The sequence below is a fragment of the Seriola lalandi genome, unplaced genomic scaffold (genome assembly GCF_002814215.2).
Source record: "Seriola lalandi dorsalis isolate HSWRI2012SDOR001 ecotype SW California unplaced genomic scaffold, Sedor1 jcf7180002054901, whole genome shotgun sequence".
Taxonomy (NCBI): domain Eukaryota; kingdom Metazoa; phylum Chordata; class Actinopteri; order Carangiformes; family Carangidae; genus Seriola; species Seriola lalandi.
The window spans coordinates 7,143,910-7,160,439 of NW_019525453.1; the positions used below are offsets into that span (position 1 = coordinate 7,143,910).

The 16,530-nt window shown below is 41.0% G+C and overlaps 1 protein-coding gene across 1 annotated transcript in view; it reads left to right on the forward strand.

The window, feature by feature from the left end:
- afdna (afadin, adherens junction formation factor a) overlaps positions 1-16,530 on the forward strand; it is a 107,633-nt gene that overhangs the window by 20,482 nt on the left and 70,621 nt on the right. The window contains 5 exon segments of the mRNA XM_087180389.1: positions 11,159-11,354; positions 11,476-11,588; positions 12,205-12,362; positions 12,595-12,755; positions 15,312-15,469. Of these exon segments, the coding sequence (XP_087036515.1) occupies positions 11,159-11,354; positions 11,476-11,588; positions 12,205-12,362; positions 12,595-12,755; positions 15,312-15,469 (786 nt within the window).

The following is a 16,530-nucleotide window of genomic DNA, read 5'->3' on the forward strand; positions in this document are numbered from 1 at the left end:
GGATGTTAAAAAAAAAAAAAAAAAAAAGTAATTTAATTTCATGGGGCATTTCATGGACATAAATGATTGATTAAGGAGAAAATAATAATAATAGGGAACATTCCTAAAGTTCTAGATGGATTGTTCTGACAGTGGACATGAATCAGTCCCAGCCTGGTCAGATGCGTACATGAACTGATGAAGCCTCTTGGATGAGAGGCGAAACGTATTCCCAGACAAATAATCAAGTCCAGTTGTTTTTTTCGATTTAAAACTCCTTTAGGATACTATGACCTGGACAAATGAGAATATGCACAGGCCGAATTTAACGATTAAGTAAGTTAAGTTTCAGTTCTTGTCCTGTGGTTTAAATTCTGCTTCACGGTGCGTAACATTTTTTAGATTTTAGGTCTTCAGAATGGTCAAATTTCCAGATGATGAATACCAGGGAGATAATGTGTGAGAGAGAAGAGAGGTTTTTAGGTAATGAACCATCTTAAACGATGGTGTTAGTCATGTTGACAGCTGGTTCAGCTGCACATCATGTCTCCCTTCACCTGTGGGATTTACCTTGTGTCTGTGTCTGAGTACAAATGAATGAGGGAGTAAGACAGGACACAAACTCATCAGCCCTCAACGGCCTTGTGGTGGCAGTTACCACACACACACACACACACACACTTACACACAGTGATTTCCTTCCACTATCCGTGCTGTTATCTGCCATCCTTGATCCTTGTGGGCTGCTTATGGAGGCTGTTGAAGCAGTGAGCAGGTCTGATTTGTGGCTAGGCGTCACCGCTGGGTCCAAACGATTTATACCGTACCTTCCCACAATGCCTCACTCTGTCAGAATGACAGGGGTGCGCTGGATGGAGTGGGGGTTGGAGGCTGGACGGCTCGATACCGAAGCAGAAACTCACCTGAAACAAAGAGGCTTTTCTTTGCAGCCACAGAGGAAATGTGTGCATTTAGTCTTTTCATTCATTCAGTCCTTGGCCTCGGCTGCCTCCCTTTGTTTTTCCGGGTGGATCAGGTTGTTTGTGCTCGACAGAAAACAACATTCATTCCAGATTAGTACTGTCACCAAACTGGAATTGTGACTCTGCTTCAGTACTAACTTTAAGCTTTAGTTACAGGACAGGACTGCTCCGTTGTGATTTTTCAATATTTGGTCAAAGAGTTTATGTAGACTGGGTGACAGTAGGTTTCATCCTCACTGTATGTGTCTGAATGGCCAGTGAAAAATCAACAACAGTTTAAGGTTTCCTCCCTCTGTTCCCCTGACAATAACTGATCAAGTAGTGGTGCTCTGTGGTCTGGTATGGGTTTGTTTAGGATTTCATGACATGAAAATAGAGCTGCAACGATTTGTTGATTAATTGATTGACAGAAAATGAATCTGCACCTGTTTTAAGAGTAATTTTAGCAAGTTTTTAAAGCAAAAATGTAGAAACATTTCCTGGTTCCACTTCTCACATATGATGATTTTATGCTTTTATTTGTTGTACATGTAGGTAAACTGACTCATACCTAAAGTTAGATCAATTGCTGCTACAAAATACTGATCCAATACCAGCACTGCCTTGTTCATAGATTTCAATGTAAATGTATGCCTCACTGCTGAACTCATTGGGATCATGTTTGTGTTTGGTAACATGAGACTAGTGATGGTTGTGGCCCTAAAAGCTGAGTTGGAGCCTGCTGTGACTGAGTAAGTGTAATTTTTGTGGATCTGATTCCTGATCAGCTTAATAAAGTCAGTATCAGACCGATACCAACTCTGCATATTGGACCGCTGCGCCCCTGAGATTAATGTAGAATTCAGGTGGTGAAATCTGTGTTTACACTGGTGAACACGCTGCCATGCTGTTAAAAGCAAAGGTGTTCATGTTACTACAAACAAGCTGCACCCTGCCTGATTTGATGAACACTAATGTACATCTGTGACATCAGCGATTTTTAAAATTTGGAAATGAAAAGTCGGAGAGGAGGTGGACATCTCTGACGATGCATCTGCAACCTCGAGTAGCATAGGGACATTTGATATTGTGGATAATGTGCTGTAAGCCTCTTTTGGCTATTTAAAGCCAGAGGAAAGCAATTCTCCTGCTTCATGCGGAGGGATTCTTTGTCTTCCCCCCCGCTCCTCCTCCTCTTCTTTCTTTCTCTCAGCCTGTCGGTTGGTGTGTCTGATGTCTTTGAAAAGTCTCTGCTGGAATCTGATGTGGGATGAGTCCCCCCCCCACCCCACCCTGCATTTTGAGTTAAAACCTGGGTCCAGCTGACCTTAGACACGGGCTTAGGGAGGAATTCCCCCCATGTTACTGCAGGTGGGGCTGCAAAAATATTGACTCAGGAACTCAGTTCATTTTATTAGGCTCATGTTCGTCTGTGTGCGTGTGGAGGAGACTGAGATGACGCACAGCAGCTGGAATCTATTCTCAATTTCAAATAGCCATCATCCAGAAAGCTCCTCTCCTCCCTTCACTTTAAATTCATCAGTTCAATGCCAAAATTTTTTTTCAAGTATTCAGTGTCTCCATGGAAACAAGGGTTTAACCTTTTTTCTTTTTTGGTTTGTCGGTGTTTGTCTTTAATTAAACACAGGGCTGCAGTATCAGTGCAGGAGAAATCAGTCTTGGTAAAACAGCAGCTTAGTTTTGCTCTACATCCACATATTTGTCAGAACAAGTGAGGTCTGGGGCTGCAATGCCTCATTTAAACACAGTGAGAAGTTGTATTTCAACTTTCCCACAGAAAAGGGAGAAGACGCCCAAAACAAGATTAAAAAAAGTCAAGAGAGAAAGTGCCCTGAGATCGGTGGTTTATCCAAGAGCCACTGGGCCATGACTGTGTAATAGGAAACATTTCATTGCCTTTAATTGTTTTCATATTGCATCTCCATCACAACCCCGTGAGCATTTTTCCCGCTAAATTGAGATCAGCACTCAAAGCCCGCTGAAGCCTCTGCTCACTGTTACAACAGATGTATGATAATAAAGTCCAGCTCGGCGGCTGATACCCCGCTCTTACTATCCAAAAGCTAAGACTGCGTTTTCAAATGAAAACAATCTCCGTCCAGATAACAGTTTTACTTGCGTATCAGAAACGATCTCTGTCCATATCACACCTGAAAACACACACCTGAGCAATCATGTACACTGGGCATGTGTGAGCCGGTGTAAACAGGAAGCAGACTGTCTACTCTGCAGTTGATTAGTTGCAAAAAAAAAAAAATACTACGTACGAGGAACAGCAAAGACAGCTGCAGTGTTGAAATGCAGAATTTAACTGAACAACAGCTGCTAACAAAGACAACAGGGTAAGCAAGGTTTGTAGTTCATTATCCATGTTGCTTTCACCACTGCTAGTCCTAGTTTTAGTCCTCGGAAAACAGATTTGCGTTTCAAACGAGAGCGTAGTTTGGACGTAGCCTAATGATGTGAAATGTTGAAGCATTCAGGATGTAGCCAGGTCACATTTGCTGGGGATTCCTATGGGCTTAGTATTTAAAATGAACACAATATAACTGCAGTGTCCCAGATTCAATCCCAGCTGGAGATCTTTGTTTCATGTCATACCCCCTTATCTCTCCTCTTGCCTTCTGTCCGTCTCTCTACTATTGATGATCCAATTAAAGTGAGACTAATGCAGAGAAAATGATTTTAAAAAATAAACATTCACTTGATGTCTTTGTCAGAGCATTTAATCAATGTATTGCTCTTTTCTATCAGACTAAAATGACTGTATTAAGGAAACAGTGTCCTACAGAGAGTAATTCAATCTTATTTCATCACGTACACATCACTTCACTACACATCAAAGCGCTTGCAATCAGAGGCACATCAGACTCATACTTAAAGATATTTGTAATATGACATTTCATATCGCACCATCAAAGCGTTGCACCTTTCTAATTGACTGGTGGAGGAGTGGTCAAGCTTTAACTCATTCAAACAAATGATATTACATGAATGATAAAATATTATTTGTGCATCACTACAAATTTAAATGATGGCTTTGATCTCAAGATCTCAGTCCTTATCAATATAGACTGGAGCTGTCTGTATAAAGACTGGTTCATCACAGTATTGAAAGAACGTTAACCGTTGCTGCATTATTGTGTAGCACGTCTGTAAATGGTGTAGGCTTTATACTAAATATAGTGTGTTACAGTTGTAATCCACTCAGACATGCTCGGAAATGGAGCTCTGGCTAGTTTCTTTAACACCTGATAACCCCCTACCCACCACTCCCCCACTTTCTCTCTCCCACACACACACACACACACACACACACACACACACACACACACACACACACACACACACAGGCACACACAGGCACACACATACCAAGCTGTGTGTGTGTGTGCAGGATCAGTTTAAAAATGGCTTTGGATTTCTTGCTGCTTTGACTTGTAAGAAGGATAGTGAAAAGGAGGTTTGTGGGGGAATGATAAAAGAGTGAGTGCGACATGATGGAAGGTGCAGAACATGGACATGTTTAACTGATAACTGTAGGTGAAACAGTGCTCTGGTCAGTCGAGTGACCTCTCCTTACAAGCAGTGTTTCTCCTGTCCTTGAACTGATCACATAAAGGTTCAGTCACGTTTGTAAACCAGCCCTGTTTCTGCTTGTTTAGTTCAAAAAGAGGATCTCAGTGTTCTATTGTTGTGGTATTTCACTCAGAAAGTACACCTCTGCATTTTGAAACCGCCTTTTGAACAATCATAAAAAACAACTTGGACAAAAACACAGCTATAAACCCCCTCGCTTGCAAGAAGTTAAAGTATTTCTCAGCTTCTGATGAGAACGCATCAACAAAGTGCACACAGTGCAAAAGACAACATTGGAGGAGTTGTAAGATGCTGATTGGAGGACAACATGTTTTTAGCTCTATGTTCTTCCTCAGGCAGACTTGTGTTTGTCTGCTGTGCACATCTGAGGCTTTAATGAATGTTGTCCTTTTTGCAGACAAGCAGTTTCCAGTGGCCTTTATGTTGTGTCCCTCAGGGTCTTTTTTTCCTTGACCTTGACATGGATACCTGGATTCAGCATTTCTAATTAGTGAATTATGTTGCCATTGAAGTGATATAATGTGTGTGAGTGCTCAAACAATACTTTTTCAGTTTGAAACTAGAATAGCACTCAGTAGAGACAGGTAGAAGTAATGATATTAATCAACAGTTTTGATAAGCAATTTTTCTAAGCAAAAAATGAATGTTTCTTAAATCAGTCAGTTAATAAAAAATTAATGTGTTCTATTTAATAATGATCATTTAATTTTCATTTTGAGTCATTTTCCAGTCAGAAACACCAATAATTATGTGGTGCAAACTTCACAAATACAAGGGTTAGCTGCCTTCCTCTGTGTGGTATCATTGTAAGTAGATGACTCATACCTAATGTAGAATATTATTTTGTGAATATTTAAACCAATGTTTAGACAAACAGGCATTTTAAAGACCTCCATGGGCTCATGTGCTGGATAATTTTATTTTTAGTATTTATGGACATTTCATAGACCAAATTGATAATCAACTAATCAAGAAAATAACTGGCAGATTAATGGATAATGAAAATATTTTTAAGCACGCAAGTCATGTATAAATAGTATATGACTCACAATAACATACAATAAGGCTTGAGTGAGTGTGTGTTACTAAAGTTGAAGGTTCAGGATTTTACAGAGACTTGTTTTGCAGGTATAACTGAGTTTTTATTTCTCTGTTCAGGCAATGAGACGGAAGAACACTGTAATTCCAGCAGTGTAATGCAGTATGTGCATTATCACCCAAGTGATTTATGTGACAGTTTCTTAATGCTGCTGTCGGGGTTATTAAAATACACTCTGACTGGTTTCTGTCAGCGTCTGCTAAAAGGTGTGAGGTTACTCTGAGGAAAAGTGAGTAAATATTTAAAGAGATTAGCTTTTTCAGCTCCAGTTTTACTAACAGCAGGTTACAGATTTTTTTTCTTTTTTCTTTTTACTTACGGTGTAATGAAGCACACCTCAAATTCAGTCAGGTCTGAAATGACTTTGCTGGTTTACAAGCGGGAAAACCTCAGTTCGCTTAAAGTTTAATCCACCACTCCCACCTCCCTCATGCACACACACACACACACACACACACACACACACACACACACACACACACACACACACACACACACATAAGTGAAAGACAGGCACCAGGTGGGAGCTCTTTTTTTATTTTACAACCAGAGAGTGAAGTTAACTTACTTTCTCATGCGAACACAGATGTGACCTTCGACCTCTCCCTTGGAAGACCTTTAATCCTGAGGTGTGATTCAGAGAGCATGACTTAGAAGTCAGGGTTATCTCTTGTGCCGCTTACTTTTCCCTCCACTGTGTCACCTCAGTAAGAGGCTAACACACAACGCATGGATGAGCTGTGTGTGTGTGTGTGTGTGTGTGTGTAGTATGACTCATTATTAATGGACTGACACTGAACATTCCTGAGCAGAGTGATATGAATGGACAGAGAGACATGTGAGAGTGTGTGTGACTGGTGTAATACAGAAAGGTTGTTTTTTTTTGTTGTTTGTTTTTTCTTCTTTCTTCAAGACCGTGAAAGCATGTGAATTATTCACTAGAGGTTCAGAGGAGATGAACTTTGCTGCTGTATCTGTTAATATTTCAAGTCTTGAAGAGAGTAAGAACAGCTTTTCTAACAATACAGGGAGTTTTGTTTGACACATTAGTGTTTTCTGGAGCAAGTAATATAAATATCAGCTCAAACTACACAAGGAAAACCCATTGTAGCTGATACTGGATTTTTGAGCACAGCATTGACATTGTTACAGAATTTTGATAGAGGATTGATAAAAAATTTATATATTTATATCACATAATATTTTCCTTTTGGGGTTTTTGCCTAAGGACCCATTAAATGTATATTTTAAAGAGTTATGACAAAGATATGTACCATGTGTGACTTTTTTTACTCTTGAAAAATAAATGATCTCATGTAAACTCCCACAAACATACTGTATCTTTGGCATTTCTGTTCTGCAGTTTCTTGGTATTTATTGACAACATCTTTGCAGAAAGAATTTGTCTGTAAGAACCTAATATCAGTTGATATGGCTCTAAAACCTGCCAGAGGTTCCTGTATTAGATGCATTTATATTGGAAGGAGAAGATCACTGCAATTCTTATTGGCAGGAGTCAATATTGGCCAATAAATCACACACACACACACACACACACACACACACACACACACACACACACACTCTTTCTCCACTCTTTTATCTAACTGTTTGTGTGTGTGCCATAAATATTCCTGTCTCACAAGTTTAGTCACAGGTATCAATCACATGTCTTTACTCTCCCTCTCTCTCTTTATGTGTGTGTGTCCTGAGCTGATGCCTCTGCCTGGCACAGTTTAGAAGCGGGATTAAGACACGCACACAAACACACACACACACACACACACACACAAACCTACTGCCCTACAGTGACATAAAGATCTAATGTATACACACACAGTCATTACAACACATTAGTTAATTAGCATGAGACTCATATAAACACATTCCCACACTGACAGATGTGGTCCTACATCAAACACTTCCCTAAACCTCAGTTGATACAGCTGTGCCTCTACTTGACAGGAAGTATATGACTGTGTGAGATGGGATTCATCCAGGCTGTTGTTTGGTGACATACTGACATAATGCTGCGTTAGCATTTCCTGTCAGCCCGTGTGCTGTTTGAGAAATAAAAAAGCTGTTAGGGATTATTATCAGAAAGGATCAACTAAACATTTTGTTATTGTTTTGCTCATGTTTTACATGGTGCATTTTCAACTTTTAGCTGTCACATTTGAGTTTGATTCAAAATTACACGAGCAGCTAAAAAGTTTGAATGCTGGGTCAAAATATTTGTATTTATCCCAACAATTTAAATATATATATATATATATATATATATACACACATACACATACACACCTAAATACATGTATGTATGTATGTATGTATATAACTGGAAAATTTTTGTTTCATTGTTGTTGTATGTAAAATGAAGCTGACATCAGTTTTGTAAAAGAAGACCCCTGATATTCAGTCAATCTTGTTTACCACATATTTAGAGTCCTGAGAGCTTGTAGTCAAATGCGTGTTGTCTTAAATTAACATGAAACATTGTTGTTAGTCAATAATATTTATATGTGAATGTTTGGTTACTATGTGCATCATTTTGGAAATGCATTGTTATTGTTATCTGAGAGGTCCTGGACAGTGACTTGATGTATGGGGTTATTGGTATGAAGCATAGTCTGGAGTACAACTGGACCATTGCTTGGTGGCACTGGGGTGTAAGACGGGGTCATGCTCTTTAGGTATGAAGGTTTGGGACTGTACAGAAACCTAGGACTTGACCACACTTGGAGATACAGATATACAGATAGCTGATGACCATGTGAACAATTGCACAGTCACCTTGATGTATGGAGGTTTAGAACTGGACTATAGCCTAGAAATATTGGAGTGTTAACCTGGACCATACTCTGGATGTAAGAGGGTGTAGAACTGGACTATGACTTGAACTCAGGGTTGGGCTGGAGAATAGGTTGTTACTAGACTGGGCCATGCTTAGAGTTGTGATGTTAACTGTCTGGAACAATGGCTGTGAAGCACGGTTGTGGGAATGGACCATGACCTGGAAGAATGGGTCTGTAGGTCTGTACTATGTCCTGGAAGTATGGGGGAGTAGGACTGTTGTACTGGACATGTGTTTGTATTTTTATTAGAACTGGACAATGTTGATATAATTAATATAACCATTGATATAATGGGTTTATAGGATTGAAGTGTTGTCTGAAGATATGGGAGTGTAGGACTGGAGTATGGGCATGTATGTGTGGAGGTTTAGAACTAACTGGACTATGGCTTAGAAATACAGGAAAGCCAGACTGGAGCATTTCTGGAGGGATAGCGGTGTGGAACTGGACCATGGCATTGACATATGGAGTTTCAGGCTTTGACCATGGTCTAGAAATATTCAACTGTTGGACTGGACCATTCCCATGAACATGGGGGTGTGGGAATGAATCATAACTTGGAGGCATAGGTCTGCAGGACTGTACCATGTCCTGCAGGTGTAGGGGAGTTCTGCTGTTGTGTTGGACTTGAACTACATGTGGTTGTACTTGTCCATTCCCAGTGTCTGAAAGGCAGAGTGTTAATTATCCACTGCTTGCTCTAAACTGGGCTTTGTTTGAACCCAAGTGGACCAAGTGTCTCCACAGTAACAGTTACCAAGGGTTACGCAAGCTTGACAACGGCAACCCTCGATGACCCACATTCCAGCAGTAAATCACAACGCACACATACACACATTCCCGACTCCACCCTTGCCTATCGAAACTATGCTCAGTGTTTCCACTCTGCCTGCCTGACTGAGTCTCTATCAAACATGGGAAGAGAGAGAGAGTGAGGTGGAGAAAGAAGTTTTATTTTGTCGTGCCAAAAAATCTAAACAAATTCCTCACCTCCTCTTTTTTTAATGCTGTTTTTCCCGTATTGTCTCTGTCCGCCATTTATGAACCAGTCTTTACCTCATTGTCTTAGATATATGGCCGTGAATGTATGTGAGAAGGAGGCCACCGACAGACTTGTAGAATTAATCTAGTTAAATCTAGTTTAAACCTTTGCCTGAAATCCCCCCAGTCACACCCCTTCAGCCTCACACACGCACACACACAATTGATCTGTCACCTTAGAGAGTCGTTACTTTGGTTGTCTATCACTCTTTTAAAGTTCACATTTAAAAGTGCTTTGTTGACATCCTGACGGGAAGCTACGTTGCAGAAGATGATAGTCAGGGTTTGAAGACAGTGAAATAAGCGCACATTAACTACGTTCTTTAGGAAAAACCCTCATAGAACCATCAGTCATAGTTGTACTTTAAAATCCCTTAACTTGAACAAAATCAATACAATGACTCTGCTATGTGCTACTTTGAAGCTTGTAATGTTCATGTTTATTGAGGTTATTTTAGAGATTAATTCTAATTCTGTAGAGAGTTTCTAAGCCATAGTTTGTGAATGTGTTTTGCCTAATTTTGTTACTGATTTTCATTTAAAATAGTTTGAATTTCACAACTTATTTTGATACTAAAAGAATAGCATATACCAGTTTTCTGATATCTACATGGTCCACACACATCTAAGACCTTTTAAAAGGCAGTTCCAGTGAAATATGAGGCCATTTTCACCAGTGAACCTTAACATATGCATGTATGCACAAATAGGGAGAGAGCTACAGTCGTGCTGTCTCAGCACTCTGTTACATACCAGTTTATCAGGACTGGACGTGTATATGTTTAAGATGTTCTTGTTCTATAGTAGACTCCATGCATAGGTGAATGTCAACATGTAGGCAATACATTTGCAGTGTAAATAGCCCCGGGCGTCTGTATTTCAGCCTGCTGTTTTCACATTCACCACTGGCACTGGCTGTGTTTGAGCTAATACGGGTTAGGAATTAAGGAAATTTCCTGTTAAGAATTTTTGTCATTTGTTACTTATTATAGGGGAATTTACTTGAAACAAAAGTTGCTTTTAAACCCAAGAAAATAACGTAAGTAACTAACTGGAAGTGTGGAAGTGAAAATGATTCTGAAAGTACGGGCCTGTAAAATAACAGCTTTTCTACATATTGTGCAGATGTTCATGATATTGTCAGTCTCGATGTGAAGCTGGGATCACACTCTCACTTTCACAGATCATCATGCACTGCCTCCTCTTAAGAAATACTCAGCCGCAGAGCCCAGAAGTTGTTGTATGTGGGTCAGTGAATGACGGAACAACCTTTTCCTGTTGTCACACAACCTGCTGACACACTGCACTTGCTGGCTCTCAGCCAGTGCTGCCTCTCCCCTCCTGTGACAGCTCAGACCTACCCTGACCATCAACAAGTCAGAGCTACTATATTTTATACCGAAAAAAAAGTGAATTAGGAGCGTTTCAGTCAGTCGGTTTGAAATAAATATCATCTTTAATGTTAATACTCACCGTATTCACAATAATGGGGTTATAGTCTGCGTGTAGACATTGTTGTACTGTATGTAGACTGTATTTATGCAGTTAGAGTTTGAATAAATACCTAATGGACCGTCTGATTCTCTCTGTCTCTTGACCAGGACTTGGAGTTCCATGGCGTGATGCGGTTCTACTTCCAGGACCGGGTTGCCGGTAACTTCGCCACCAAGTGCATCAGAGTGTCCAGCACAGCGACAACGCAGGACGTCATCGAGACGTTAGCCGAGAAGTTCAGACCAGACATGAGGATGCTGTCCTCGCCAAAGTACTCCCTGTACGAGGTCCATGTCAGTGGCGGTGAGTTCCTTTTCAGACTTTCACAATCAGATCAAAATAATCTTGTTGCACCGTTAGGAATAATAATGATTTGACATAGTTAGCTCTCAGATGAACTGGTGTGTCTGTGTGTGTGTGTTAGAAGAGCGTCAGCTGGACCTGGACGAGAAGCCTCTTGTTGTTCAACTGAACTGGAACAAAGACGACAGAGAAGGACGCTTCGTCCTGAAGAACGAGAACGACATCCTGCCCAAGGTCGGCTGCTCTGCCCGTTAACCTGTTTGACTATTAGCCAGTCAGTTTACTAGTGAGCTGATCATCCATCCATTCATCCGTCCATCAACTGGCAATATACCACGCACATCCATGTTGTTTTCTGAGATACGGCATGTCTTTTTCTTGTGTATACCTGGACAAACACAAATGTTGATACACCATGTTGAGATGCTGTATTTCCACAGCAGCTACACTGGAGATCAGGTGCTGAAAATGTTTGAATAGTTTTGAAAATCACTTTTAGGTTTCAGGTTGTGGTTGGCCAGTTATAGTTCTATAATGCAAATGTCCTTATTTTGATCATATTTTGCTCTTATTTTGATCTGGGGTCTGTCAGAAAGCCTTATATTAAATGTAAGGCGTCATTAACAGAAGTATAAGTAAATTAATAGAAAAAATAAAACTCAATTAAAATACTTCATCACACTTAATGTGATCAGTTGTAACTTTTCTAAGATGAATGAGGACAATTTGTTGATCGGTTTTTCCTGATTCAGTTTGTTCATTCATTCAGAAATAAGTATGTCTTTGCATACTGTAGGAAGCCACTCCACATAGTCTCTTAAAGCTCCTCACTCTTCTCTTTCTCTACCAGAAGAGTCAGAGTAACGGGCCAGAGAAGGAGAAGGACGGAGTGATTCAAAACTTCAAGAGGACTTTGTCCAAGAAGGAGAAGAAGAAGGAAAAGAAGAGGGAGAAAGAGTTCGCCCGGATCCCTGATGGAGATGAGCAGATGCTCAGCCGGGAGGACGGGTAAAACACACAAACACACACACCATCACAGTTATCCATCTTACTGTCTTGCTCTTACATCCTCCCAGTCCTTGGAGAGGATCTTGTCTTTTTTTCAATGCCAAGAAAAGCACAGAAGTCTACAGAAGAGGAAAGAATAGTGATTTAAACTTTGACCTTTCTGTTCCTCCATCCATCTTCTTTTTCCCCCACTTCTCCCCGGTCGTTCATCTCCCTCATTTTGTTGGTGTAGGGAAAACAGTCGTCTGGCGGCAGAGGTCTACAAGGACATGCCCGAGACCAGCTTCACCAGGACAATCTCCAACCCAGAGGTGGTGATGAAGAGGAGACGCCAGCAGAAGCTGGAGAAACGCATGCAGGAGTTTATGAGCAGTGACGGGAGGCCCGACTCAGGTATTTCAACCTACAGCACATGAATACCTTGTTTACCTGTGTTTTAAGTGTGATCCTTTCTCTGCCGAACTCAACTTGAGCTCTGATCATGTACTCTATGAAAGGTTTGCATTTTAGAGCAAAAACCAAGCCAATACCTGCACTCATTTTGTTTTGTCTGAGATAGGATAGTGTTTAGGATCCAGATCATCGCATGAAGTACTGAAAAAATCCAAGGAATTTAATGGAATTCATTATAATGTTTTTCCTCTGTTTCATTATTATTAATCATTATTCATTATTATTCATTATTATGAAACAGAGGACATCTTTATGGACAACCATCTCTCCAACACTCCTTTGCAGTATAGTTAAAGCATATGAACATTCAACAGTTCATCAAGAGTTTAGAAAGAACACTTCAGCAGCCTGAGACAAACAGGAGTAAGATTATCTTGCCAGATGATATTGAGCCTGTTTCCAGACCTCCAACTTGGCGCACACCTCAGATTTGTGCAAATTCAAATAGATCTGGTTTTATGCTCATTGACACTGGTTCCACCAGTTGGAGAAACGGTGGATAGACACTGATGAGCCAAAACATGTGTACACCCCTGCCTTATATGCTGTTGGTCTTTCGAGTGCCATCAAAGCAGCTTTGACCCTACAAGACCTCTGAAGGTGCCCTGTGGTATCTGGCACTGAGATCCCATCCCCCAACTCCCTTATACTGGTTCGTGGGTTGTCAGAAGGTACCCACCACTTCTGGGTGGGAACCCCCAACAAGCCCTGCTGTTTCGGAGACGTTCCGACCCAGTGGTCTGGCCAGAGCGAATTGACCCTTTAGAGAGTTGCTGAGGTCTTCCATACACCTGCCCAACATGTTGACTAGGAGAACTCACTCTTCACTTACCGGGTAATACATCCCAGACCTTGGCAGTGCACCACTGTGACAAGTTAATCAGCGTTGTCATCCCAAATACCTGGCCCATCCTAGACAATAATACAAGACACATTTTATGAAACACGCGTCTGACATACAGCATTCTTTCAAACAACATACTTTTGTTGAAAAACTCCTACACCTTAAAGAGCTGCTTCAAGCCTAAAGTTTTTCCTGAAATTTAAAACCTGCTCCCAGATTCAAAATGACATCATGTAGAAATTCATGAGGTCCAGAAAACCCCAAATGACACAGCCAAAGACAATGCTGAACAAGTCTCAGTGTCCTCGGGTGGCTTAAGGCAAACCTGATGTGAATCACAGAGAAAATCTGCAGTGACCTCAACATCACAGTTCACCGCTGCTCCGCATCCAGTGTGACAGGTTGAGAAATCTGCAAAGAACAGCTGGTAGAGGTGATCTGCAGCTGTAATCAATATCAGTGGTGCATGTACAATGGACTGAGTAAAGGGCTATATTTACATTTTTTTGCAATAAATAAATAAATATGTGAAATGTAAGAAACACTTTGGCTGCACATCACTGATAAATCTGCATCGTGTTTACATCAGCGGGTCCACTGAAGAGCAAATGTTGTTGGGAAAGTCTCTTGCTGACATATTTGCACACACAAACAGACAAAATGTTCATGTTGGATGAATGAAACAAACACGCTGACTGGTTCAGTGCGTGACTCAGGCATTACCTAATCACTCTGCCAGACAGACAGATGGACCAGTGAACTGGCTCTAAAAACAGCTCTAACCACTGTCCATATACAGTAGACACACACACACACTTGGTGGGACAGGGTGGCTTGTGGTTAGTCAATGACGTTCTCCCAGCAGAGAGTGCTATTTTAAAAAAGCTCATTTTATGTAATGCCTCTGAAAAGCCCTGTTTGCTTTGCTGAAGACTCCCTTGTGGGATTTACTAAGGTGATCATTTCTAGTTGACACATCACGGTCACACAGCTCCCTGCGCCTCCAGATGAAAGTGTAGTGTATTATTTAGCTTTTATGAGCAGCGATGTCACTCCCTTTAATTTAGTGATTTTTTTTTTTTTTTTTTTCTTGCAAGAGAAATTGTAATTTAGTACCTCAGATTCCCAAAGCACAACTTGAATTGTCATCTGTTTACACGTATTACACTCAGCTCTGTATCCCTGTACAGACTTAAGTGAGGTTGGCATCTCAACAACTGATCATAGTAAGATTTATAATGTTGTATAAAATTTTTTTATATTATATAAATTTATATTATTATTTCAATGGTCGTGACATCATATTCTGTTCAGATCTCAGTGAATTGGTAAATCGAGTTATGTTGTATAAATGAAATTTAAACTTCAACTAAACAAAGACTATTTTTCTGCTAATTGTCGTTCTGAAAGGGCAGCAGCAGTCGTCTCACTCTGCCTTATGGTATCTTCATTACTTTGGGGTTTGGATGATGTTTTGTGTCCCCTGGTCCAAATGTTGTTTCCAGCTGAATCATTTGAGTGTTTTGAAATTTCTGTGTCAAAAGGTCAATTCTGAGATACAGAATATTTATTGGTCTCCTTGTGTTAAAACAATTAATGATCTCACCTTTTAGCATCTAAACGAGTAACAAAATGTTGCTGTTGTCCTGCAGGAGGTACTTTACGGATATACGCAGACAGTCTGAAGCCCAACATCCCCTACAAGACCATCCTGCTCTCCACGAGAGACACAGCTGACTTTGCCGTGGTGGAGGCGCTGGAGAAGTATGGACTGGAGAAGGAGAACCCCAGAGAGTACTGCATCGCCCGGGTAACAATCATCATCTTATTACATCTCCTTCACCTTCTAAGGTGGAGCACGTCCATCCTCTAGTCCCACACTGTACACTGAAAACACACTTCCTCAACCCTCTTATCTCGTCACCAAATGCACCTATACATCTCTACATCGTCTACTTTGTTCACAGCCTCTCAGTACAATGAACACTGCTCAGTTGTACTCTTCTTATATCACTTGTAATCATATCCAGCTGTTGTGGTCACCATCGAACACATATAGTGTTAGACTAAACGTTCTGCTATTTGATCACAGCAATTACTTAATATATTTGACACTCAACAGATAGTTTTATTTTGGAGCACACTGTCGGCCATTGCCCACTGCTTAACGCCTACATCCTCCAATTTCTCAACTAAACCCAACCTGGATCCTCCTATCTCATCAATAAACACCTCCATCATCCTCCTGAGAGGCTGTGGAGAGGACAACCAAGGTCACGGTCACACACACACACACACACACACACGCACACACACACACACACACACACACACACTTCACCGGTCTGGCAGATTGAAACAGAATGCTACTTGGCACAAAACTCTTTGGGAGGAATGCAATTCAATTGCTCTCAGACTGAGCGCTATAGCAGCAGATGCTCCATGTCTGCGTATGTGTGTGTATATTTGTGTGTACATGTTCGTGTCTTTTGCTGCGAGCCTGTGCATGCATGTGTTCATGATGGTGAACTTGGCTGCCCTCCACACAGCCTCTCTCAACTGTGTCTGTCCTCTCAGATGGACTCCGGCTACGGCCAGTCATATGAAATAACTGCCACCCCCACAGCCAATACAATGGAGCACCCTCCAGAGAACACACACACACACACACACACACACACACACACACACACACACACACACACACACACACACACACACACTGTTGATAGTCAATTGCAATTTGCTGATGAGACTAAAATGCTGGGAAAGTCCATTAGGTTAGTGAGCATGAGGAATAAGCACTTGTATACCAGCTAGTAGCATTTCAGCTTGTGTGTTTGTGTTTGGGGGGGGGGGGGGGTTAACTAA